The 26260-nt window shown below is 44.7% G+C and overlaps 1 protein-coding gene across 3 annotated transcripts in view; it reads right to left on the bottom strand.

The window, feature by feature from the left end:
• The window catches only part of LOC120066372 (ras association domain-containing protein 7-like), a 68205-nt gene that overhangs the window by 22991 nt on the left and 18954 nt on the right, over nt 1-26260 (bottom strand). For all 3 annotated transcript variants that reach the window (XM_039017694.1, XM_039017695.1, XM_039017693.1), the window contains 2 exons: nt 5295-5486; nt 3723-4711 (listed from right to left, as the gene is read on the bottom strand). In XM_039017694.1, the coding sequence (XP_038873622.1) occupies nt 3723-4711; nt 5295-5397 (1092 nt within the window). In that variant the 5' untranslated portion in view covers nt 5398-5486. The remainder of the gene's footprint in view (nt 1-3722; nt 4712-5294; nt 5487-26260) is intronic.

Genomic DNA, 26260 nt, shown 5'->3' with positions numbered 1-26260 from the left:
ATCCTTCGTCCACAGAAGAAAGCCGTTACACTCGCGATATACTGTCTGCTCAGCCAGTTGGGTTCTCAGTTCATCGCGCAGACAGGAATAAATATCTTTCCGGGAAGAAGAAGAGTGGGGGTGTATGTTTCATGGTTAACTACTCATGTTATGGTTGTGATAACATACAGGAACTCAAGTCTTTATGTTCACCTGACCTAGAATACCTCACAATCAAATGCAGACCGTATTACCTCCCAAGAGAATTCTCTTTGGTTATAGTCACAGACGTGTATATTCCCCCTCAAACCGATACCGCGACGGCCCTCAAAGAACTTCACTGGACTTTATGCAAACTGGAAACCACATATTAAATTTGAGGAAAACGTTACCGAAGTTCTATCAACACATTGCCTGCAGTACTCGAGCTGCTAAAACACTCAACCACTGCTACTACAACTTCCAGGATGCCCTCCCCCGCCCTCCCTTCGGCAAATCTGATCACCACTCCATTTTGCTCCTCCCTTCCTATAGGCAGAAACTCAAACAGGAAGTACCCGTGCTAAGGACTATTCAACACTGGTCTGACCAATCGGAATCCACGCCTCAAGAATGTTTTGATCAGGCGGACTGGGATATGTTCCGGGTAGCCTCTGAGAACAACATAAACGTATACACTGATACGGTGACTGAGTTTATCAGGAAGTGTATAGGAGATGTTGTACCCACTGTGACTATTAACGTCTTGCTTCCCGACAAGCTAAACACCTTCTTCGCCCGCTTTGAGCATAACACAGTGCCACCGACTCCGTCCTCTACCAAGGACTGTGGGTTCTCCTTCTCCGTGGCCAACGTGAGTAAGACATTTAAGCGTGTTAACCCTCGCAAGGCTGCCGGCCCAGATGGCATCCCTAGCCGCGTCCTCAGAGAATGCGCAGACCAGCTGGCTGGAGTGTTTACAGACATATTCAATCTCTCCCTATCCCATTCTGTTTCCCCACATGCTTCAAGATGTCCACCATTGTTCCTGTACCCAAGATAGCAAAGGTAACTGAACTAAATGACTTTCACCCCGCAGCACTCACTTCTGTCATCATGAAGTGCTTTGAGAGACTAGTTAAGGATCAAATCACCTCTACCTTACCTGACACCCGCCCCAATTTGCTTACTGCCCCAATAGATCCACAGACGATGCAATCGCCATCGCACTGTACACTGCCCTATCCCATCTGGACAAGAGGAATAGCTATGTAAGAATGCTGTTCATTGACTATAGCTCAGCATTCAACACCATAGTACCCTCCAACCTCATCATTAAGCTCGAGGCCCTGGGTCTGAACCCCGCCCTGTGCAACTGGGTCCTGGACTTCCTGATGGGCCGCCCCCAGGTGGTGAAGGTAGGAAACAACACCTCCACTTCGCTGATCCTCAACACTGGGGCCCCACAAGAATGCATGCTCAGCCCCCTCATGTACTCCCTGTTCACCCATGACTGCGTAGCCACGAATGCCTCCAACTCAATCATCAAGTTTGCAGACGACAACAGTAGTAGGCCTGATTAACAACAATGACGAGACAGCCTACAGGGAGGAGGTGAGGGCCCTGGGGGTGTGGTGCCAGGAAAATAACCTGTCACCCAACGTCAACAAAACAAAGGAGCTGATCGTGGACTTCAGGAAACAGCAGAGGGAGCACCGCCCTATCCACATCGACGGAAAAGCAGCGGAGAAGGTGGAAAGCTTCAAGTTCCTCTGCGTACACATCACTGACAAACTGAAATGGTCCACCCACAGACAGTGTGGTGAAGAAGGCGCAACAGCGCCTCTTCAACCTCAGGAGGCTGAAGAAATTTGGCTTGGCACCTAAAACCCTCACAAACGTTTATAGATGCACAATAGAGAGCATCCAGTCGGGCTGTATCACCGCGTGGTACAACAACTGCACCGCCCGCAACCGCAGGGCTCTCCAGAGGGTGGTGCGGTCTGCCCAACGCATCACCTGGGGAAAAGTACCTGCCCTCCAGGACACCTACAGCACCCGATGTCACAGGAAGGTCAAAAATATCACCATCGACAACAACCACCCAAGCCACTGCCTGTTCACCCCGCTATCATCCAGAAGGCGAGGTCAGTACAGGTGCATCAAAGCTGGGACCGAGAGACTGAAAAACAGCTTCTATCTCAAGGCCATCAGACTGTTAAATAGCCATAACTAGCACATTAGAGGCTGCTGCCCTATATACATAGACTTGAAATCACTGGCCACTTGAAATAATGGAACACTAGTCACTTTAATAATGTTTACATATTTTGCATTACTCATCTCATATTTATATACTGTATTCTATCCTATTCTACTGTATTTTAGTCTATGCCGCTCTGACATTGCTCATCCAAATATTTATATATTCTTAATTCCATTCCTCTACTTTAGATTGTGTGTATTGTTAGATATTACTTGTTAGATATTACTGCACTGTGAGATAGAAACACAAGCATTTTGCTAAACCTGCAATAACATCAGCTAAACACGTACGTGACAAATAAAATTTGATTTTGACAGAATGTGACTGGCAGAACGGGTGTTGTATGTGGAGGATGAGGGCTGCAGTAGGTATCTCAGATAGGCCTCACCCCCCCCCCAAGAGGGTTTTATAAATAAGGCCAACTTGTGACTGACTAAATAAGGGTCAGTCATGACTATATAGACCACAAACTTAATCACAAAGTCACACTCCTACTCAGCTGACAAACTGACACCAAATAAGATTTTCATGGTCTTATAATCCGTTTTCATAGCACGCCTATAGCAGTCATTACTTATGGATCACAATGAGATGGGTTGAAATGGTCTAACAGCGCCAATGGCCCCGTCTTAATGTGGGATGTAGCAAATGCACTCAACCCATATGAAATACATTAGAATATCATTAGCTACATACAACAACAACATCACTGTCTACAACTAGCAGCAAACACTGACAGACCTGCTTGTGGCAAAGTCAAGCCAAGAAAATGCACTTGTGCAATGGATTAATGACCTTTATTTAGTTTTTTAAATTTTTCTCCATTTCAGATACAAGAATATAAGGAAGTACAGGTACTGTCAATGTGATACAAATGAGAGTACAGATATGGGGGAGTGTATCTAATCAGTCCAGATGAGAACTAAGCTGTCACAGCCAATCATACCAGTAAAGCCAGTTAAGCCAGACATCCAAAAGGGGTCCCATTACAATTCATAGCAAACATTCATACATTTAGGTACACGTTTGATTTAAGTACAAAACATTGTGTAAATGGTAAGCATTTTTCTCCCCAATAAATATAGGTTTTCCCATCACCATTGGAGACAGAGACCATATTTATTTGTTTGTTGAGTGTCCTTGCACTGATGAATGTATGTGTGTGTGTTTGCTGCAGTGTGCTGGCAAGAAGGGGTGAGAGATGGTAGCTACACCAGTGGTTCGCAAAATGTTTTGATAAAGTGTTTCAAATGTTCTTATGATAACACGATTTGCCTTGATCAAGGATCATTAAGCTGCAGAACACCATTAATTGACTGATTAATGTCATTGATTGGCTCACTTGGTTTCCCAGGTCTCAATCAGTTTGTCCCACAGCACTGACCCACCATTTGGGTACCACTGAACTACAACCTTCTCGTGGATACTGGATAGGAGTGTGGGTGAAGGAGACTGCGAGCTAAACCCCTCTCTCCAGGGCCCTGCCTTCTCTCCTTACCTGCAGCAGTGACTCAGCCTTCCCCAGAGCCCTGTCCGTCTCCGATAACTCCCCCTCCAGCTCCTCGCTGTGCCTCCCCTGGCTCTGTAGCTCCGCCCTCATCGCCCCTAGCGACTCCTCGCCCCCCGTCTGATTGGCCCTCCCAGCATGGGCACCACCCCCAAGGTTCTTCCATTTGATCGCCTGCTCCAGCTGGGCGGAGCGAGACGAGAAGTCATGAAGTCGCCGGCCGCAGTCGTCCATCTTGGCATGGAGCTCCCCCAGCCTCCTCCTCATCCCCCTCTCCCTCTCCACCTCTGCCTGCAGCTCTTCCTCCCAGAATGTCTCGTGGACCAACTCGGCCTGGTTTCTCCTGGCTGCCTGCTCCAGAGCCTCCATCTCCTCCTGGAGTCGAGCCTCTGGGACAGGGGAAGGAGAGGAGGCCGGGGAGGCCCTGTTCCTGGACCGAGAGTCTCTCTCCATGGCCTCCAGCTGGGCCTCAAAGGCCCTCAGCCTCTCCTGCTGCTGAAGAATCTGCTGGAAAACCTCCTCTTTGGACGGGCCCACGAGAGGGGAGGGAGAGTGGGGGGAGGGAGAGGGGGAGTGGGAGTGTGGGGAGGGGGAGGTAGCATGGTGGGGAGGAATGGGGCTGGGTGAGGACCTCTCTTTGGGGAAGTCGCAAGGAGACTTCCTAATGAGCTGCTTGGCTTTGGTTCTGGGGGAGGTGGAGGGCCCCAGGTTAAAGGTGAGGGACTTCTTGGGCTGGGTGCGTTTGAGGGGCTCTGGTTCGGGGTGTTTGGGCAGGGAAAGAGGGGCAACCCGTTCCTGGGTGGAGCCAGAGCCAGACCCTGGTCCATTGCTGCTGCTGGGGCCGGTGCGGCGCAGGAAGAACTGGACGTCGTTGCCGTGCTGGCCCAACTTGGCCAGGGACTCTAGGGGCCTTTCGTTGGCTAACAGCTGCCTCTCTGAATCTCTCAGTCTCTGGATCAGCACGTAGCGACCCGTCTGACCTGTAGCAGGAAGAGAGAGTCAGAAAACTGAAAAAACATAAAATTAGCACAAATCATTAACAGCTCGTTGCACTCTCTCTGGCTATGGGCATATGGCTGATGTCTATACAAGACTCTAAACTCTAGTTCTTCTGTCCTTAACTCAACTCTCTCTTCTCTCAGCAATGACAAATATAAGTCTTATACAACGTATAAACATGTTCAAACAAACTGAAATGACAAGCTCTCCCTAATGACCTGGCAGTGGGGTTTAGTTTTTGGCACTGCAGTATGTGGCTTCAATAGAGCCTGAGGGTGTGGTGACCGAAGCTTGCTCCATACCAAGTCGACCCCTAGCACCATTCCCCCTTAGCACTTCATTGAGGTCAGAAAGGAAGGATAGGTGGAAGAAATAAATAACACAGTGGTCCCACCTTACCCTATCAGTGGGATTTTCACCACATTGCTTATGCCCATCCTATTCTTTTAAATCTAAAGTGCCTATGGTGTAGTAGGGGCTAGTCAGGGTTGGTTTGGAAAGAGCCGTAGGGTTTAGAGGGAAAGAACTCGCTCCTCAGGGAGGAAGAGGGACTGAGATACTGACCAATGGCCTGAGCCAGTGCGATGACCACATCCTGGCAGGAAGTCTCCTCTGATAGGCCACAGACCACGCGCACAACTCCGTCCACCCACACCTTCAGTTCCATCTGAGACGCGATGCAATGAGGACTTCAGTTCAGATCCGCTTGGCTCGGTTCGGCTCAGTTCAGCACTGCAGGGTACTACTGACTCCTCTCTGCAGGGAAGAGAAACATGGATAAGGAGGGTTAAAAAAAGAAAACATTTAAAACTCACAACCAACCAATTAGTCACAGTACAGAAATTAATGTTACACAGAACTTGTCAAACTTCCACAATGTTATCTAGCCAAAGGGGGTGAAAAAAGTAATCCCTCGAAACTAGCAGAATAATATTGTTGCTCAGTTTAACACACCCGACACGCAGCTGTGTCACACACAAATGGCCCCTTTCTCTCTCTATTGAGTATTGAAGCTATGGGTTTATACATCTCTCCTACAGGCTCTATACGTAACAGAGCTTTATTGACGTCAGGCCCTGCGTATGTGTGACTGAGGTTTAGATTTTCATTACACTGCCCCTGGGGAGCTGAGCGTTGCGTTCCTGCAGTTTCCTGTTGGTTAGTTGGAGCTCTGGTGGTACCTCACGGATCGGAGAGCATCAACTCAGATCTGTAACCGAATTAAATGCTCCGCTGCCCTCCTTCAAAGACATTATGACAGCTTAGTGCCGAGAAGAGCGGACAGGCAGAATGCACCATAGCCACTCGGTGTGTAGGTGAGAGAGTGTGTGTGTGTGTGTGTGTGAGATCTACTTAGATGCTTCCCACCAGTAGCTGACCTGGCAGACCTGGAACTTCAGAGACTGTCACTGGGAAGAGCAGCAGGTATCCTAACAGGAGGAGATTTAGGCCTAAGTGGATTTCACAATGAGGAACAGGAACAGCACTAACCACTCCCCTGCTGTGTGCCGTTTTATGACTTTACTTCATCTGTATTCCACTAATAACAAGGCAATAACACACATTGCCTGACTCAAAGTCAATAGCCTTGGGTGGTAAAGTACACACACAGACCTACAACTTTTATTAACGATAGTAGTAGTAGTAGTAGTAGGCTATACAGTTTCTCATTTGGCATATGTAAGGCCATACACACTGATCTGGCAGTGTGACTCTTACATAAGTTATGTCAACATGAGTAATAGATCAAATGACCCACTTGCTCTGTAACTGGCACACAGCACAGCTAGTGTTTGAGCTCAAAGCCCTAGCCTAGCTCCTCCTCTCTCTGAGGTGTTTTTACTAAAATCCTCCATTATCTCCTACTCAATGACTGTTGGCGGTGTCCAGTGGTCATCTATAGGAGAGCTGCCCAGCAGGAATGCAGGACTTCATCTGATGAGCACAAGAATTACATATTTCTTAACAAACCGTCATTATAACGGTTTATATACCGTCGCTAGCTCCCCTACCTGCGACCCAGCTACCCCCAACATTACTCATGTGGTATAAACAGGCCAAACACTGGGCGAGCTGGGAAGCAACAGAGCTTATCACAACACCACATACAGAGAAGGAGTCACAGCTAGGGCTGTTACGGTGAGCGTATTACCGCCACACCGGCAGTCATGAAGGCAGTCAAATGCCAAGTGACCGTTTAGTCATGGTAATTAGGCTTCTCCAAACTCTGATGCTGCTGATGGTCACTAGTAGCCTACCAAACTTGCTAACTGCCTGGTACTCAACATGAGCTCATGTTGCACAACATTTCTATAGGCTATGCAAATGCACGAGAAAACAGAGTGATGGCCTCTTCTTTTTAATAGAGGTTCCCATCAGCTTTCTATAGGCTAGGCCTACTATATTTATTTCTCAACTTTTCTAATATTAAGCACATGGCTTCTCTTTACAACAGGAGTAGTCTACCTGGCTGGCATGAAAATGAACCAAGGGAAAAGTGTCCTCCATTCGATATTTAAGTGCATAAATGACATGTTATTTTTTCCCCTGCCTCTGTTTCGAGACAGGTGCATGATAACGGTCCATTCTAAATCGAAACAAATTTACCATATATTATTTAGTAAATGTAAAGACAAGATTAAATCAGGAATAGTCTGATGCGTGACAATATTAGCCTATCACTTGTGAATGATATATTAGCATTTTCCCCCATAAAAATGCTCCTTTATAATAAAAGCATTAATAATCGCATTTGCGGTCACTTTTGATAATGGTATTTTCCCGCTAATGGAACATTCCTGCATATAGCCTACTGCCGTGTGCGCATTGCGGCGCTTATAATGTGAATAAATAGCCTAATAGTTTATCAACATTTTAAGCTAAACGTTCTGATCTGTTGCATCCCACAACTGTCCCAGACTATGTTTAGAATATTTATTTCTCGCACAGAATAGGTCAACTTTTGTACTATGGGGGATAGTTGATTGGGTGGACAACGGTGGGTGGACCGGTCGCCATCTTTGTGGTATTAATTAGAAGCTAACATTTTAATTTAAATGTCAGTGGTGTACCAGCTAAATTGCAGTGGTCTGAAGGGTCCATTCTATAAATTATATTTATGATTGAAATGACACCCACCCTGTATTCAAAAGCATGTTGTGTCTCAACCGATGGCGAGCACAACACAAAAACCTCAGATGATGTAAGGTAGGTCTAAGCTACAACATATGTGAATGTAAAAAAATTCAAAAACCATACATTTATATTTAGATAATTTACATGAAAAAAAATGAACAATTGTATAGTTTTTATAAAAAACGTTTTTTTAAAGAAATTATCAAAATAATTTGACAACCCTATTTGTATGCTTTAAAATGATATCAAAGTCAACCGTTTCTATTTTCCAGTGACGAAGACATGGGTGTCTCATGGTATGGTGAGGTATGGAAAATGGGTCAACTTTGAACACTTTTATCTCCTGAATGTTTTGGCATTCAGGTAACAAAAAGTCCCTACCTCTTCCATGGTCAAACATGTATGGAAAGTTTTGTTTAAATTAAAAGTGAAACTGTCAAAAAGTGATTGAATTCAAATGGCTTTACCCAATTCTGACTCATAATAATGACTTACTATCTCATAATAATGACTCATAATAATGACTCACATATATCTCACAACGGCTGAAGATATAATATAACATGTTTCCAAAACACCACGTGGAGAGAGCGGTCGCTAAGTGCATTGTTGGAGCATGTGTCAATACTGATATTATCAACATAAAGGGAGCGCCTGCTCTTGGATCAGCATTCAAATCTTTACTTAACATTATTTCACAATACTGATGACGGAGGAGCTCCTAGAGAGATATTACCACCTACGGCTGCAAATATTGAAGCAGCTTATTCTAATGCTTACCCAATACAAATGCACTAAATCACCGATTTGGCACATCATTGAGCACATGTTAGGTTACACATCATGAAATATATTGAGACAAATGACAGTACATGTAGCAAAACAAAACTCAATTGATTGAACATGAAATGTATTTCACTATGATTGAAATAGGCCTATAGCCTACTGTTTACAATTTAATGCAGTCATCTCGGTTTGTATTTGAACCATCTTTTTATACGTTGATTGTTTATAACAATTGCAAAGACATGGGCAACTTTATATTTGTACTCAACTTTGTTCTGAAGTTATTGGTGGTCACAGAGAGACGGATAAACCATGTGATTCTATGCTTAGCAGAGATCTTCTGTGTATAAAGTAATGCGGGAGAGCAAAAAAGCATCTAACGACGCACTTAGCTGCTCTACAAGTGGTCTGAGGCAGACCTTAGATTACCAGCGTTTTCAAGTGCAATGTTAATAATGATGATTTTGGGAAACAGCTCAGAGATTTCACTATGCTCCTACGAACATTCTAACGATGAACTTAGCCTTAAGATGCTTTTGGGAAACTGGACCCAGGCCGAGAGCAGTGGAATGCCACCTAGTGTGTGTGTGTGTGTGTGTGTGTGTGAGAGTGTGAGAAAGACACTGGAACAAACTCTCCTTTGTCTGTGAGAGGTCTAGGACTATGACACATATACAGTAACCCAGTAAATGTAACATGGTATCCAACACCATCCCATCTCCCCCTGTCAGAGCCAGGCTCGCAGTGACCTTTGAGACACACCGCTCATCACACTCAGGTAGGAAACGGTAACAAATACACCATCTGAATTCTCCAAAATGGCTTAATTTCCACATCACTGGCAATGATCCTGCAGAACTGGACGATAGATGAAAGCAAGTGTAAAAGTATATATAGGTCTCTAAAGATTACATTTACTTGATCTAGTGTTTTCAGATGGTTGTAAAATAAGGTGAGGAGATGAGGTAAGGACAGAGGTATCTGTGCCCTGACCCCTATCCATCATCTCTATCTTATCTAGCATGACAAGCTCTCCTACAGCACCTCATCTGGCCAGGTCTTATTGGCCAAACGAGCCCTGGTGTGTTGGGGGGGGTTGTGTGTGACAGGTTCTCACACTACCTATGACGCCATGTGACAGCTTAGGAGTTGTGTGTTCCATGAAGATATGCAATTTTCCCACAAAAACATACCTCTTAGTCAGTGAAATGTGATCAACCACACAAACAGGAAACAAACCAGCCACACAGTCTCATGTTACTTACTGCCTGGCCATTGTCACTGTCAGTCTGTCTCAGGAACAACAGTGGTATCTATGGCATATATCCAGTGGTGTAAATGTTTTATCTTGGCCAGGTCGCAGTTGCAAATGAGAACTTGTTCTCAACTAGCCTACCTGGTTAAATAAAGGTGAAATAAATAAATAAAAATAAAGTACTTACATACACATCATTTAAAGTACTACTTAAGTAGTACTTTAAATTGTCTCTCTACTTTACTATTTCTATTTTTGCCAACTTTTACTTCACTACATTCCTAAAGAAAATAATGTACTTTTTACTCCATACCTTTTCCCTGACAACAAAAGTACTAGTTACATTTGGAATGCTTAGCAGGACAGAAATGGTCCAATTCACGCACATAATCAAGAAAAACATCCCTGGTCACCCCTATTGCCTCCGATCTGGCAGACTCACTAAACACAAATGCTTAATTTGTAAATTATAACTGAGTGTTGGTGTGTGGCCCTGGATTTTTGTAAATAAAGAAAATTAAAATAAAAAAAAGGGTAATTTGGTTCTTAATATAAGGAATTTAAAATGATTTGTACAATTCCTTTTTTGATACTTAAGTATATTTTAGCAATTACATTTACTTTTGATACTTGAGTAAAAGTATTTGGTTTTCAATATACTTAAGTAGTATTTTACTGGGTGACTCACTTTTACTTGAGTCATTTTCTATTAAAAGGTATCTTTACTTTTACTCAAGTATGACGTTTGGGTACTTTTTACTTTTTATCTATGGTATCTTCTAGAATCTAGTGAAAACCATGGCAACTACGCCTAGGCCCTAAATATATTTTAAGCCCCCAACAACAGCATGAAATAGCATACATATTTAATGGTGCCCATCTATTCTGGGATATGTCCAATGAGAATCCAGCTGACAGCTTCTCCAACCCCAACAGTCTTTAGGTCAACTTCACCACATCCTTACAGTGGTGTCTCCAGGCCTGACTGACACGCATCTCTGTGGTTGTGTGCAGGGTGTTTGTGTGTGTGTGAAGGATCCGCACAGACCGCTCACATGCGTTCAGAAACACATCCACCCACCACTACCAGAAGTTTTCAAAAACACACATATCCACCCAGGCCCTCCACACCCAAAAGTCTCGGAGTAGAGACTAAAAGCCTCCGCCCCGACCCCATCCCCTCACCCGCTGCTCATTATCTTCCAGTTCAGCACAGATCCACCCAGAGAGACAGAACAGTGAACAGACATGTGTCCTTCCATTCTCTTCTCTTTTCATCATCACCCACCCAGCCACTCAGCCAGCCTCTGTCTCTGATCAATGAGAGGCCAAGAGAACCCTCCAGCATGGCAGCCTGCTGCACACACTCATCATTATACCAATGAAAGAGACACACACTGACAGACAGCATTTGGGTCTAGTCTGGTGTTCTGAAGCCTAAGACTGACTAGTCACAGCTAGTATGTAAGAGTGTATTCACTCAGGGTGAATAAGAAGAGAGAGTTCCAGCCCTGATAACCTCTTACCACGATAACCATCAGCACACATTCCTGTGGCTTCACGCACACTCAGAAGATCACCCTAAACACACGAAACACACCAGTCACTCACACACACAGATTGACACAAGCACGCAAACACTGGTCCATGCTAACCAACTCCAAGTTTCACCTTACAGTAGAGGTGATGGTCATTCATTGGTGGCCGGTGTCTAGTTGAATCTCAGCTGAGCTACTAGGGTCAGCTCTCAAGGGGACAGGAACACATCTCTACAGAGCAGAACATGTTCAACTAGACTCAGTACAGGTTTTTCTCAAGTGATCAGCATCAAAGCCCACGCAGACACAGTGGGTAGCATCTCTCTGTCTGTGTGAGTGTGTGTGTGTGCTTGTGTCTGTATGAGCTACAGTGTCAGCCTGTGTATAGCACAGAGCCAAAACAAGCAGAGCATGACGAGGTATCCATATGTATTCCACAGCTGTTCATAGAGGAGAACACACACACACACACAAACCCACAAAGGAGGAATTGATTGATTGCTGTTAGTCACCTAGAGTAACGCTATTGGGAAATGGATCAGAGAATAAAAGGTGAGGAGTAAACGTTCCACAAGTGCTTAAGTTATGAGTCTGCTTCAACACCTTCCCCTTAAACAGTAAAGAACAAGGAGTGGGACAGATGTGTGTGTGTGTGTGTGTGTGTGTGTGTGTGTGTGTGTCTATACGGCAGGCTAATTCAAATCTATACCTGCCCACAACTATTACTGTACAATCAGAGTAAGAGAGAGAGAGAAGCCCTTGTCAGAGCTTCATTGTACTCACATGGACAAGAGGAGAACAATGAGAAGAACAAAGGAGAGCATGTAGTATACAGACACACACACAACCCCTCAGAAAATGACACTGTAGATCACATTTTAATGTTTGTGCTTTTCTTTTAACCAACTTCTGTCTTCTATTCATGTGCGGTTCTACTAACCAATTTCTGTGTTCATGCAAGTGGCTTAATCAAAATCCTCACTTATCAGTAGCTGCAAATTGGCAGTACGCCCAGACCGTGTTTTGAGAACGAACAAAAGATATCTCAGTTTCAAGGTCTCAGCTTAGAGAGAAGAAGCCTCGTGAGGTATTGGTCTGTCACATGTTATGAACCAGTATTGGTCGGTCACATGAATGAAACAAAACGGTAATGATTCATTAATTATGCTAAATCATGCAAATATAACATGTCTGTGTATAGCCGTATATAAGACAACTGCTGGGTCTGCCCAGAGAGAGCTCCTGATTGACATGTGTACTACGGTGCATTGAGTTGGTTGGAACCTCTCCAGCGCGCTGACAATAAACAATGATTCATTTAAGATTGACTTTGAGTGTCTCTGTGAAAGAATTTCCAAGAAAACACACAGTTTTAAACACACTCATTCTTTACACACACACACACTCTCTCTCTCTCTCCCTCTACTGTTCGCTCTCTCTATTATCGTCATTCAAAGTAAAACACACACTGTCCTTGATACACAAAAGTAAACAGCTCCCTGAAGTAAACAGTGTGATAATGAGTTTCTTTGTGGCTGTTTGGGTAGTGTCACAGCGGGCGCCCAAATATTTATGTTGTCCTCTCGCTTGCTTTGTTTGTTAGGCTTGACACTCATTACTGGCTTTGTTGGTTCTGTCTTGTCTGGCTGTTTTATGACCATTCTGCTCCACCTGGGACAGCAATAACACTGTAATAAAACTGTTGATTAAACTTTATTTTGTCCTCTTTTTACATCCCTCATTCCCTCCATTCTTCCTCCGTCCCTCACAGCTCCAAGTGAGGCTGATAAGAGCTCTGGCACGGATATAAGCTGAGAGCAGCCAGTTAGGTCACATCATCATCATCCAGCAGGGTTCTGACAATCTAACTGCCCCACCTGATGTCTCCACTACAGAACATGTACAAAAGAAAATATGACATACACACATCCAGGTGCTGCAGGTCAAAGAATAGGCTCCGTCTGTACAAGAGTCAGGAAACATTAACACATGTTTTAATAAACCCCATGGGAGCATACTGTAGATCTCAGAGTGCAGTCTTCTTGTACTCGATCTCAGAGTGCAGTCTTCTTGTACTCGATCTCAGAGTGCAGTCTTCTTGTACTCGATCTCAGAGTGCAGTCTTCTTGTACTCGATCTCAGAGTGCAGTCTTCTTGTACTCGATCTCAGAGTGCAGTCTTCTTGTACTCGATCTCAGAGTGCAGTCTTCTTGTACTCGATCTCAGAGTGCAGTCTTCTTGTACTCGATCTCAGAGTGCAGTCTTCTTGTACTCGATCTCAGAGTGCAGTCTTCTTGTACTCGATCTCAGAGTGCAGTCTTCTTGTACTCGATCTCAGAGTGCAGTCTTCTTGTACTCGATCTCAGAGTGCAGTCTTCTTGTACTCGATCTCAGAGTGCAGTCTTCTTGTACTCGATCTCAGAGTGCAGTCTTCTTGTACTCGATCTCAGAGTGCAGTCTTCTTGTACTCGATCTCAGAGTGCAGTCTTCTTGTACTCGATCTCAGAGTGCAGTCTTCTTGTACTTTTTTTACAACTTTACAGAGCAAGCAGCCTAGGGGTTTCTAACATGCTTGATGTCTGAGGATGAGAAAGACAAGATCCTGTGGCATACTGACACTCTGAACACAGACACAGAACTGCATCTAGCAGTAAGCTATATCTAATCACAAGTGTTCACATGCAGAAATTATTAGCTGTAGTTTTGTCCACCAACAGAGCTGCAGTTACTGACTGGCTGACTGACTGCAGTAGAGAACAGGGAGTGGTCACAGGCCCTGGAAGAAATAAGATCTCTGATCTTCTGAAGCCTCCACATGCAGCCCTATAAAAGACTTTGATTCCTGGAGAACTTTTCCAACAGAACCACACCCAAGACTGGAGCAGATTACTGTAGCCTTTACAGTCTGTGACAAGGAAGTAAAGAGGTTTGAACAACAACAAAACCTCAACGGAAGGTTTAGTTTAGTTGGCGCTCTTAGCAAAACATCAGAAAGCAGAACGTTCCCTGTGTGTGGAGGTAGAGGCAGGTTTGTTTTCTCCTGTTTCAGAGTCCATATGGCTGTGTGTGTGTGTGTTCTCTCGCACAGAGGGGGCCAGGCTGCTGCAGCCTCTCTAGACACACAGCTTGCTAATTAGACTGAGCGGTTGCCTGTTCTCCCAGCAAATGAAGCGCAGAAACAAATCATGAATAATGCATTTCACAGCACATTCAATTTGGCAAATATTTCTCTGAACAAATCCCAAACACGTGACCGGCCGGCAGCGCCTCTCTGAAAACATCCCCTCTGTCTGTCAGTGGTAGCTCTATTCAGATGCTAATGACAGCAGGAGGCATCAGGCACTACCATAGAACACACCACTGCTCCAGACATCAGTATCAACACATTATACTGATTGGATTACTGTTTTTTATGGGTTAATTTGCAGCAAGAATTACAACATATTTTATATTGTCCTCAAAGCACCTCAACAGTGTTTTAGTGGTCCTTTAATAGTGCAGGCACAGTTGAGCAACATCTCACTCAGTTTAAAATATGCAGAGTAACCACCCAGTTGGATTACATATAAACAACATATAAGTTTTACAAAGTCATTGATTATTAACCAGGTAAAAAATATGAGAAGGCTCACAGACCAGCAGGCAGACACAGACAGACAGCTTCATTCACCTCACAGCACCTCACTGCAGAGTGTCAGTCCTGTAGCCAAGCAGCACAGGGTTAAAAACAGTCTGGGTGAAAACTCAACAGTCATTAACTAGCTACTCTTCTCCACCCACGTGTAACGCCAAGCATGGCAATACTGACCAAGGAGTTGACTTCTCATCAGCAGCAGTCAGAGTCAGTCAGTGGGACGGTGACTTGATGACAGGGTCGTACTCTAAACCATAGCAGAGAAAACACACATCTGGACAAAACAGTTGATATAGTCAGGTCCAATCAGTGGTTAAATCCTGCTAAGAGAAGAATATAAGGTTTACTCACACTAATGACCCCTACCTCATCAACTCCCTGGCATGACTAGATTCACTGCCTTGGCTGCTTTAACTAGCCTAGCTCAACAGTTTACCCATCTACAGTAACAGTCAAACACTTGGACACCTACTCATTCAAGGGTTTTTCTTTATTTTTACTATTTTCTACATTGCATAATAATAGTGAAGACATCAAAACTATGAAATAACACATATGGAATCATGTAGTAACCCAAAAAGTGTTAGACAAAATAAAAATAAAAATAATATTTAAAGATTCTTCAAAGTAGCCACCCTTTCCCTTGATGACAGCTTTGCACACTCTTGGCATTCTCTCAACCAGGTTCATGAGGTAGTCACCTGGAATGCATTTCAATTAACAGGTGTGTGTTTTTAAAAGTGAATTTGTGGAACTTCTTTCCTTCTTAATGCTTTTGAGCCAATCAGTTGTATTGTGATAAGATAGGGGTGGTATACAGAAGATAGCCCTATTTAGTAAAAGACCAAGTCCATATTATGGCAAGAACAGCTCCATAATGTATTATTTCATAGTTTTGATGTCTTCACTATTATTCTACAATGTAGAAAATAGTAAAAATAACTGACTATACTCTCTGTTCACTAGATTAGTGTTCCCAGTGCTGGGTCACAGGCTCTGATTCATTTTGCTTCTGTTTACTTGGTAGGTCGGTAAAACTCTATTATAGGTGGGTGTTTGACACGCGTCAGCAAAAATTTAAGTTTGGGGAGTGCTGAACGATGTAGCAGGCACAGCTTTAGGACTAATAAAGACAACAATAAAGGCTTACTCATAGGTCTAGTTCCTAAGCCCTACCTCAGACACTACCACAACTACTCCAACTGGATAAACACTTTATTTACTAATGTAAACTATACTGCTGCCAAAGTTTTTGGGGACAATAGAAGGTTACTCATTGTGGCTCAGCCCTATACAGCCTTTTTACTGAGAGAAATACATGACTGGCCTGGCTGCCTGAAGGTGATGAGGTTTTAGAACAGAGAAGAGGACTTAGCCTTGTCATCATTACTCAGCACCTTGAGAGATGGAGAGGAGTGACTGGTGTGATTACTGAGCTCTACAGAGAACAGGAGGCTGTATTGCTAATCGGTTAAGAGCGTTGGGCCAGTAAACGAAAGGTCACTGGTTCAAATCCTAGAGTTGTCAAATTGGAAAATATCTGCCATTCTGCCCTTAAGGCAGTTAACCCCAAATAACAACTGCTCCCTGGCGCCGATGATGTGGACTTCAATCCCCGCAGCACTTCTCTGATTCAGAGGGGTTGTGTTAAATGCCTAAGACACTTTTCGGTTCAACGCATTCAGTTGTGCAACTGACTAGATATCCCTTTTCCCTAGGCTACAGACACAGACTGCTGATGGGCACCTCTATGTGTAATTATACACGCTCTACCTGACTCAGCACTACTGCAGGCCTGGCAGAGTCGAGATCACGCACACACACACACACACACACACACACACACACACACACAGAGTGCACACAAATGCAGAACGCACACACAATTAGGGGTGTACCGAATAATCATAAACACACTAGACCTATAGGTTATGCCGACGCTGCGTTGTATGCCTTTTGAGTGAATCGGAGCAGAAAAATTACATTTCAGGCTATTCCGTTAAAACAACAACTAGAGCCTATGCGCACGTTGTAATTAAAATTCAAATCTTAATTGCTGCATTTCAAACTGTCCTTTTGCGAGGCGCAGCTGGGCACTTGTTCTGTACAATGGCGAGTGATGAGTCAATAAAACAGGAGGATTCTCCATCGTCGTTTAATTCTCCAGTTGGGGAAAATGTTGGCTTCCCAGTAGATTACAACGGCGATGGAAACAGAGTTAACAGTACTATGTAGCCACTGCTAAATGAGAATAGTCTATGCAGCTGCCAATACCTCAAACATGTTGACACACCCCAGTATTCCTACCACTGGATAAAAACAATACAAACTTGCTCTCCCCTCTACATACAAGCAGCCTTTCGCTGCCGAATCTGACCGGGCCCAAAAAATAACAAGAGCGATAGGTATGTTTATAGCCGCGGATATGCACCGATTCTTGGTGGTTGAGAATAGGGGGTGTCAGACTCAGCACATCATGAGAGTGCTCGCGCCACGTTACGAACGTCGCACTCTCGCACTCATTTCAGCAAACAGGTAGTACCCACTCTATACTAGCAAGCTAAATCTGAAGATGTCAATGAATTGGCCAATGCCCCATGTGTTGCGTTTACTACAGATGGATGGACCTCCAGGGCTACAGACAGCTACGTAGTGACAGCCCGTCACATTACCCCAGAGTGGGAGACGAGAAGTACCGTGCTACAGACACGCCCTCTTTGAGTAGTCACACACGTGCGCATATTTTTCTCTTTGTAAGAAAACATTATAGCATAGACCGATACAATATCTGAGCTATGTTTACATATTGATTTCACTGTCAAATGTATATTGCACTTTACTTAAGTGTTGTTGTTGATGAGTAATCGTGTGTTTTCATTTGAGAAAATACAAAGTGATAGTATTCCTGATTGGGCTCTCCTTAGGCATTATGACTCATGATCATATATCGAATCAGGAATACCAACACTTTGTATTTTCTTAAATAAAATAAACGACAGTAACTATTTCCCGCTGTGCCGGAACCGAACCGTGACCCCACGGAGCCGTGGGTTTGAGGTTTGGGTCATTGAGTATGTTTACATGCACAGTAATAATTTGATGTTAAACTGATTATGGCAGTAGGCAGATTATGCAATAATCATGTAAACACCCAACTCTACTTATCTTAAATCAGTATAAGGTAAATATCGAAGTAAACCTACGCTGATTAGAACACCTGTTTTTCTGGGCAATGTTTTGAAAAATTAGGACCAGTTTAAAATACATATATATATATATATATACATACACACACACACACACACACCTTAATCGGCTGTCTAGCCGAGCAAGCCTCCTTCTTTAGCGCGAGTGAAGTGAGTTTGAAACAACTGAATGTATGCGTCTTAGTAGTTTACACATACCAACTGTCACACCCTGACCGTAGAGAGCTTTTTATGTCTCTATTTTGGTTTGGTCAGGGTGTGATTTGGGTGGGCATTCTGTTCTTTTCTATGTTTTGTATTTCTTTGTGTTTGGCCGGGTGTGGTTCTCAATCAGAGGCAGCTGTCTATCGTTGTCTCTGATTGAGAACCATACTTAGGTATCTTTTTCCCACATGGTTTTTGTGGGTAGTTGTTTTCTGTTTTGTGTTTGCACCAGACAGAACTGTGTCGTTTTGTTCTAATTTGTTATTTTGTTTCAGTGTTCAGGTTTAATAAATTAATCATGAACACGTACCACGCTGCACCTTGGTCCACTCCTTCTTCATCAGACGAGCGTTACAGAACTACCCACCACAAACGGACCAAGCAGCGTGGTAACGAGGAGCAGAGGGTTCAGGACTCCTGGACTTGGGAGGAGATATTGGACGGACAGGGACCCTGGAGACAGGCTGGGGAATATCGCCGCCCAAAGGAAGAACTAGAGGCAGCGAAAGCTGAGAGGCGGCGATATGAGGCAAGCGCAGCAGGCACGAGAGGCAGCCCCCCCCAAAGAAATTGGGGGAGGGGGCACACGGGGAGATTGGCGGAGTCAGGCGATAGACCTGAGCCAACTCCCCGTGCTTACCGGAAGCAGCGTGGTACTGGTCAGGCATTCAGTGCGCGCTCATAGCCCGGAGCGCTATATGCCAGCCCCCCGCAAGTGCCATGCAAGAGTGGGCATCCAGCCAGGGCGGATTGTGCCAGCTCAGCGCGTTTGGTCTCCGGTGCGCCGTTTCGGCCCAGGGTATCCTGCGCCGGCTCTGCGTACTGTGTCTCCGGGGCGCTGGGAGGGTTCAGTTCGTCCTATGCCTGCGCTCTGCCCGTGCCGGGCGAAAGTGGGCATTGAGCCTAATGGAGAGGTGCGAGTGTTAATCACCAGATCTCCAGTGCTCCCCCACAGCCCGCTTCATCCGGTGCCTCCTCTACACACCAGGCCTCCTGTAGGTCTCCCCAGCCTGGTGGGCCCTGTGGCAGCCTCACGCACCAGGCTGTCTCTGCGTCTCCTCCCTCCAGAGTCTTCCTCCAGTCCGGACCCTCCAGCAACGCCCTCCAGTCCAGAGCCTCCAGTGTCGCCCTCCAGTCAGGAGCTTCCCACGACGCCCTTCAGCCCGGAGCTTCCAGAGGCGCCCTTCAGTCCGGAGCTTCCAGAGGCGCCCTTCAGCCCAGAGCTTCCAGAGGCGCCCTTCAGCCCGGAGCTTCCAGAGGCGCCCTTCAGTCCGGAGCTTCCAGAGGCGCCCTCCAGTCCGGAGCTCCCAACGAGGGTCCCCAGTTCGGGGCCCGCTACGAGGGTCCCCAGTCCAAGGGTCCCCGCTCTAGAGGCGCCACCTAAGTGGGCCGAGCCAGAGGTGGAGCGGGGTCTACGTCCCTCACCAGAGCCGCCACCGCAGAGAAATGCCCACCCAGACCCTCCCCTATGGGTTCAGGTTTTCCGGCCTGAGTCCGCACCGCTTGGGTGGGGGGGGGGGTACTGTCACACCCTGACCGTAGTGAGCTCTTTATGTCTCTATTTTGGTTTGGTCAGGGTGTGATTTGGGTGAGCATTCTATGTTCATTTTCTATGTTTTGTATTTGGCCGGGTGTGGTTCTCAATCAGAGGCAGCTGTCTATTGTTGTCTCTGATTGAGAACCACACTTAGGTAGCTTTTTCCCACATGGTTTTTGTGGGTAGTTGTTTTCTGTTTTGTGTTTGCACCAGACAGAACTGTTTTGTTTTACTTTGTTATTTTGTTTCAGTGTTCAGGTTTAATAAATTATCATGAACACGTACCACGCTGCACCTTGGTCCACTTCTTCTTCATCAGACGAGCGTTACACCAACTTTATAAACTCAGAAAAAAAAAGTCTTCTCACTGTCAACTGCGTTTATTTTCAGCAAACTTAACATGTGTAAATATCTGTATAAACATAACAAGATTCAACAACTGAGACATAAACTGAACAAGTTCCACAGACATGTGACTAACAGAAATTGAATAATGTGTCCCGGAATAAAGGGGGGTCAAAATCAAAAGTAACAGTCAGTATCTGGTGTGGCCACCAGCTGCAGTAAGTACGGTAGTGCATCTCCTCCTCATGGACTGCACCAGATTTGCCAGTTCTTGCTGTGAGATGTTACCCCACTCTTCCACCAAGGCACCTGCAAGTTCCCAGACATTTCTTGGGGGAAATCGCCCAAGCCCTCACCCTCCGATTCAACAGGTCCCAAACGTGCTCAATGGGATTGAGATCCGGGCTCGTCGCTGGCCATGGCAGACCACTGACATTCCTGTCTTGCAGGAAATCACGCACAGAACGAGCAGTAAGGCTGGTGGCATTGTCATGCTGGAGGGTCATGTCAGGATGAGCCTGCAGGAAGGGTACCACATGAGGGAGGAGGATGTCTTCCCTGTAACGCACAGCGTTGAGATTGCCTGTAATGACAACAAGCTCAGTCCGATGATGCTATGGACACACCGCCCCAGACCAAGATGGACCCTCCACCTCCAAATCGATCCCGCTCCAGAGTACAGGTCTCGGTGTAACGCTCATTCCTTCGACGATAAACGCGAATCCGACCATCACCCCCGGTGAGACAAAACCATGACTCGTCAGTGAAAAGCACTTTTTGCCAGTCCTGTCTGGTCCAGCGACGGTGGGTTTTTGCCCATAGGCGACGTTGTTGCCGGTGATGTCTGGTGAGGACCTGCCTTACAACAGGCCTACAAGCCCTCAGTCTAGCCTCTCTCAGCCTATTTCGAACAGTCTGAGCACTGATGGAGGAATTGTGCATTCCTGGTGTAACTCAGGCAGTTGTTGCCATCCTGTACCTGTCCCGCAGGTGTGATGTTCGGATGTACCGATCCTGTGCAGGTGTTGTTACACGTGGTCTGCCACTGCGAGGACGATCAGCTGTCCGTCCTGTCTCCCTGTAGCGCCGTCTCACAGTACGGACAATGCAAATTATTGCCCTGGCCACATCTGCAGTCCTCATGCCTCCTTGCAGCATGCCTAAGGCACATTCACGCAGATGAGCAGGGACCCTGGGCATCTTTCTTTTGGTGTTTTTCAGAGCCAGTAGAAAGGCCTCTTTAGTGTCCTAAGTTTTAATAACTGTGACCTTAATTGCCTACCGTCTGTAAGCTGTTAGTGTCTTAATGACCGTTCCACAGGTGCATGTACATTAATTGTTTATGGTTCATTGAACAAGCATGGGAAACAGTGTTAAAACACTTTACAACGAAGATCTGTGAAGTTATTTGAATTATTTACGAATTATCTTTGAAAGACAGGGTCCTGAAAAAGGGACGTTTCTTTTATTGCAGAGTTTATGTCCTAACACAGAAACAAATATGCTTCCAAATAATATGTTCGCTGTTGTAGAACGTTTATTTAAACAGTATTATTAGGGAAATCATTCTTCTTTCAAAGCTTGTATTTTTTTTTTAGCAAACTATATTAGTCTGACTATAATCACATTACTGTGTGCATGTAAACGTACTCATTGACTTAATTAAAGAACGGAGAGTGCAATTACAAGACTGACTAAGTTGGTACCCTTAAATTGCACTGAGGACAGTTATATTCGTAGGCCCTGTTCTAGTCTCATCTGTGTGTGCGCATGTTGACCTCCAGTAGCACTGGGCTGGTCTCAATAGTCATTTAAGGCTCTTTCTATGTCTGCTAATGTAAAGGACGTCCCGCTGCTTGCTTAGGGAGTACCGCTTCCTCCCGATTCGGCTCACACCGAGGCTCGAACCCAAGACCTCTGCCTCACAAACACACGTGACCACCCTCCTGAAGCTTCTTACCAGTCGAAAAGCTACAGTAGGGCCACTTCAGGCTGCTATTTTCTTTTTCTTTTTGGGATTTAATGTTCCAGCAGCATGCTCCAAAATGTTACAAATGAGACCCATTCCAAGTGTTATATGTTAAACCCCAAATACTATGTTGAGAGTTGTCTATAGCCAATGTTGTTGTGGTAAACAAATAGCTGGGTAAACTGATCACCTGTCACGGTGAATAAAGTAACGCTCTCTGTCGTGCAAAAACAAATGGTGGTTAAACTGCATTTAGTTGCATTTACACTCCACTACACCACTGTCTATAGCCTAAAACCAAACGACAGTGGGAGAGTCTTTAGGATCCAGTCCAGACTAGTGTAGGTGTGCATACTTTAACAAGGCTGGGACAGACAGTCAAAATATATGGCTCCAAATGCAAAACAAGGACTTGCGGGCTGGATGAATGTTTTAACAGATGAGATCTGTGCTGCATTCCACCCAGTTAGGCTACCTCCCAAGTCTCTCAACTTAGCTGGGGCCATGCAATGGATAGTTAACAATAACAAACTCAATCCCTTCAACACTGGTTTCAATTAAACTGAACTCATCTAGTTCCATTCCTTCACCCTAACACTAGGGAAATATTTGTTATAACTTGGGGCCATGCATGGGATACTGTGTCAACCAACAGCCAATGCTATCCCATTACACTATAACGTCTTAGTTTCCTACAGCTCCATTTCTTCTCCTTCTACTATATTTCTTCTCCTGAACACTAGTGAAACATTTGTCAATCTAATACACAGCTTAGGTAATAAACAGGTGTTGTAGATTAACATGTGGCTCCATGGTTAAGGTCAGAGGTATGCTAACCTCCTATCACACACCTAATATTGACCTAGGGAGAGAGTGACTATCCCTGGGAGAGTGGGATAAGGGCAAAAGTGTGAGAGTGTGTGTGTGTGTTCATGTGAGATCTGTACTTTAAAAACAGGAGAGTGGGGATTCATACACCCTGAGGAATGTTTGTTGTGAAAGCATTCAGTGAGATGACTGAAGGACAGAGGTAAGGTTGAGGGGGGAGTAAGGTGTGGGGTTAGGTGCAGAAGGTGTATGGTGTCAGGGGAGCAGAGTATGTGGATGATTATGGAAGCTATGAAGGTAGTATTGACTTGAGTGTGGTTGGTGTGGGTTATGCATTGGGGATCTATAGGGCTAAGGCCACTCATGGGGAGGTGCCAGCCACAACTCTGTCTCTCATTAAACTGGGGGACGAGTAACGATTTTTGCTCTCTAAGTGGAGGGGTGAAATGATGGAGGGATAGAGTGGAGGATGAGTGGAAGGGTAAAGGGGACGATATAGATTTACGGTGGGATTTCTCACATCCCAGATACCTTACTGGAGCAGGGTTATATATCTGCCTCGCTCTGTCCAGCCCTAGAAACCTCCCTTTCACCCCACTTACCATAAACACACACAAGCACTCACGGACAGTCACACACACATAGTCAGGGGTCCATAGTTGACACTAGCCAGTCTGTTGAGATTGATTTCTCCTAGGGAAGATATCTCAACCCCCAGGAACTACGGGGGCGGGGGGGGAGGGGGTAGCTCTGCTATGTGTGTGTCTGCTGGAGGTCTTCAAGGGTTAAAAAAATTGGACCCGTTCCGAAATGGACATGGGGTTTTCCCACCCGGACCTGATTTGCATAAATAAAAACATTTCTGAACGGAACCGAGGCCAACTAGACCCGTTCCGTATAAACCTGGTCGGATCCAGACCCGGTCCGATCAGAGTGACGAAAGAGGCAGAATTTTTTTTTAAGCTACTTTATTAGCCGGAGCTGATAAAGCGCGAGAGGGAGAGAGGTGCCACTCTAGCAGGCGGGGGATGGGCAGTGCTGCGAGCAAGTGACATGGGGAGTAGGGAGGGAGAGATAAGAGACAGCAACCAACCAAGCCAACTCTTGCTATAGTAGGCTAATAGCTGCCATAGCTAGTTTATTTATCATTAAATATGAATACGTAGTACCTGTCTTGCACTGCATCAAACCGGGACCAGAAGCTAGTCAAACTTCTTAGGGCTAGGCCCCTTTTTTCTCAATTTCCACCTGAATGACGTGCCCAAAGTAAACTGCCTGTTACTCAGGCCTTGAAGCCAGGATATGCATATAATTGGTACCATTGGAAAGAAAACACTTTGAAGTTTGGAGAAGTGTTTAAATATTGATGGAGGAGAGTATAACACAATAGATATGGTAGGAGAAAACCCAAAGAAAAACCCAAAGAAAAACCAACCAGAATTTAATTTTTTGGAGAGACCATGGTCTTCGAATGGCATACTCAATTCTAGCTCCCAGGATGCAATTCCTATGGCTTCCACTAGGTGTCAGCCGTCTATGTTCAAGGTTTCAGGCTTGTAACCTCCAAAATGAATAAGAAATATCAGTTTTAGTACAGGGACACAGTCTTGGAAATTCATGTTTTCCCGCACCATTAAGACCAGACACACATGCTAAAAATCGGTTTCCTATTGAACATACTTCTTTCTGTAAGAAATATTATAGTTTGATTACATTTTAGGGTATCTGAGGAATAAATAGAAACGGATTTTGACTTGTTGAAACAAAGTTTAGGAGTAGATTTTCGGATTCCTTTCTCTGCATGTTGAACGAGTGGATTACTCAAATCGATGGAGCCAACTAAACAGACTTTTTGGGATATAAAGAAGGATTTTATCTAACAAAACGACAGTATATGTTATAGCTGGGACCCTTTGGATGACAAATCAGAGGAAGATTTTCAAAAAGTTAGTGAATATTTAATCGCTATTTGTGAATTTATGAAATCTGTGCCGGCGGAAAAATATTTTGATGTGGGGCGCCGTCCTCAAACAAATCGCATGGCATGCTTTCATTGTAATAGCTACTGTAAATCGGACAGTGCAGTTAGATTAACAAGAATTTAAGCTTTCAACCAATATAAGACACTTGTATGTACCTAAATGTTTAATATCCATAATTGTTATGATTATTTATTTGAATTGCGCGCCCTCCAGTTTCATCAGAAGTTGTCCCGCTAGTGGGACGCCGATCCCTGAGAGGATTTATTAAACTAACTAACTAGGCTGACTAACTGGGATAACTGAGGCTTCAGTGCATGCGCCTTCTCATCCTACAGTTGCAAATAACAACAACTCCATTCAGAATATTAAGAAGCAGATTGCCTACCTGTTGGCTCTTGGTCGTTGTAGCCGATCCTTCTCCTTTAACTTTTAATTCCGTCATTTTAATTCCATTAGAAATCTCCTAACTTTTGCCACACATGGAGCGAGGCTCTATGACTGTACCATATTGCCGCTTTGATGATTTAGGATTGGCCAACATCAACGCTCCACTCTCGTGAAAAGCAAGAGCAGCAGCATAAATTATACAATTTCTCTCTGCTGCAGTAGAGAGCGAGTCTCATTCGGAAATGCAAGGGCCCTTCCGGACAAGTCAGTTAAAATTACACATACCAGAGACTAGAGGTCGACCGATTATGATTTTTCAATGCCGATACCGATTATTGGAGGACAAAAAAAGCCGATACCGATTAAATCGGCCGTTTTATTTAAAAAATATATATATCATACACACACACACACACATTTTTGTAAATGACAATTGCAACAATACTGAATGAACAATGAACACTTTTATTTTAACTTAATATAATACATAAATACACACACGCACACAGCTCTGAAGTGACAATGATACTGAAGAGTCTGCTTAGGAGACAAATACTCTCAACTGTTTGAATAAAAATAGAGTTTAAGTTACCTGTGATGAATGTTGAAAACAAAAACTTTAATTTCTATATGCAGGAAATCCTATTTTAATAATGGGCATGGTAAGAATTGACAACCAAAGTGCGAGTCATAATTCCCATGAAACCTAGCAAAATCTGAAAAG

Source organism: Salvelinus namaycush, chromosome 21 (genome assembly GCF_016432855.1).
Source record: "Salvelinus namaycush isolate Seneca chromosome 21, SaNama_1.0, whole genome shotgun sequence".
Taxonomy (NCBI): domain Eukaryota; kingdom Metazoa; phylum Chordata; class Actinopteri; order Salmoniformes; family Salmonidae; genus Salvelinus; species Salvelinus namaycush.
Note: the sequence above shows the minus strand (reverse complement) of the source record. Positions and strands in the feature narration are given on the sequence as shown.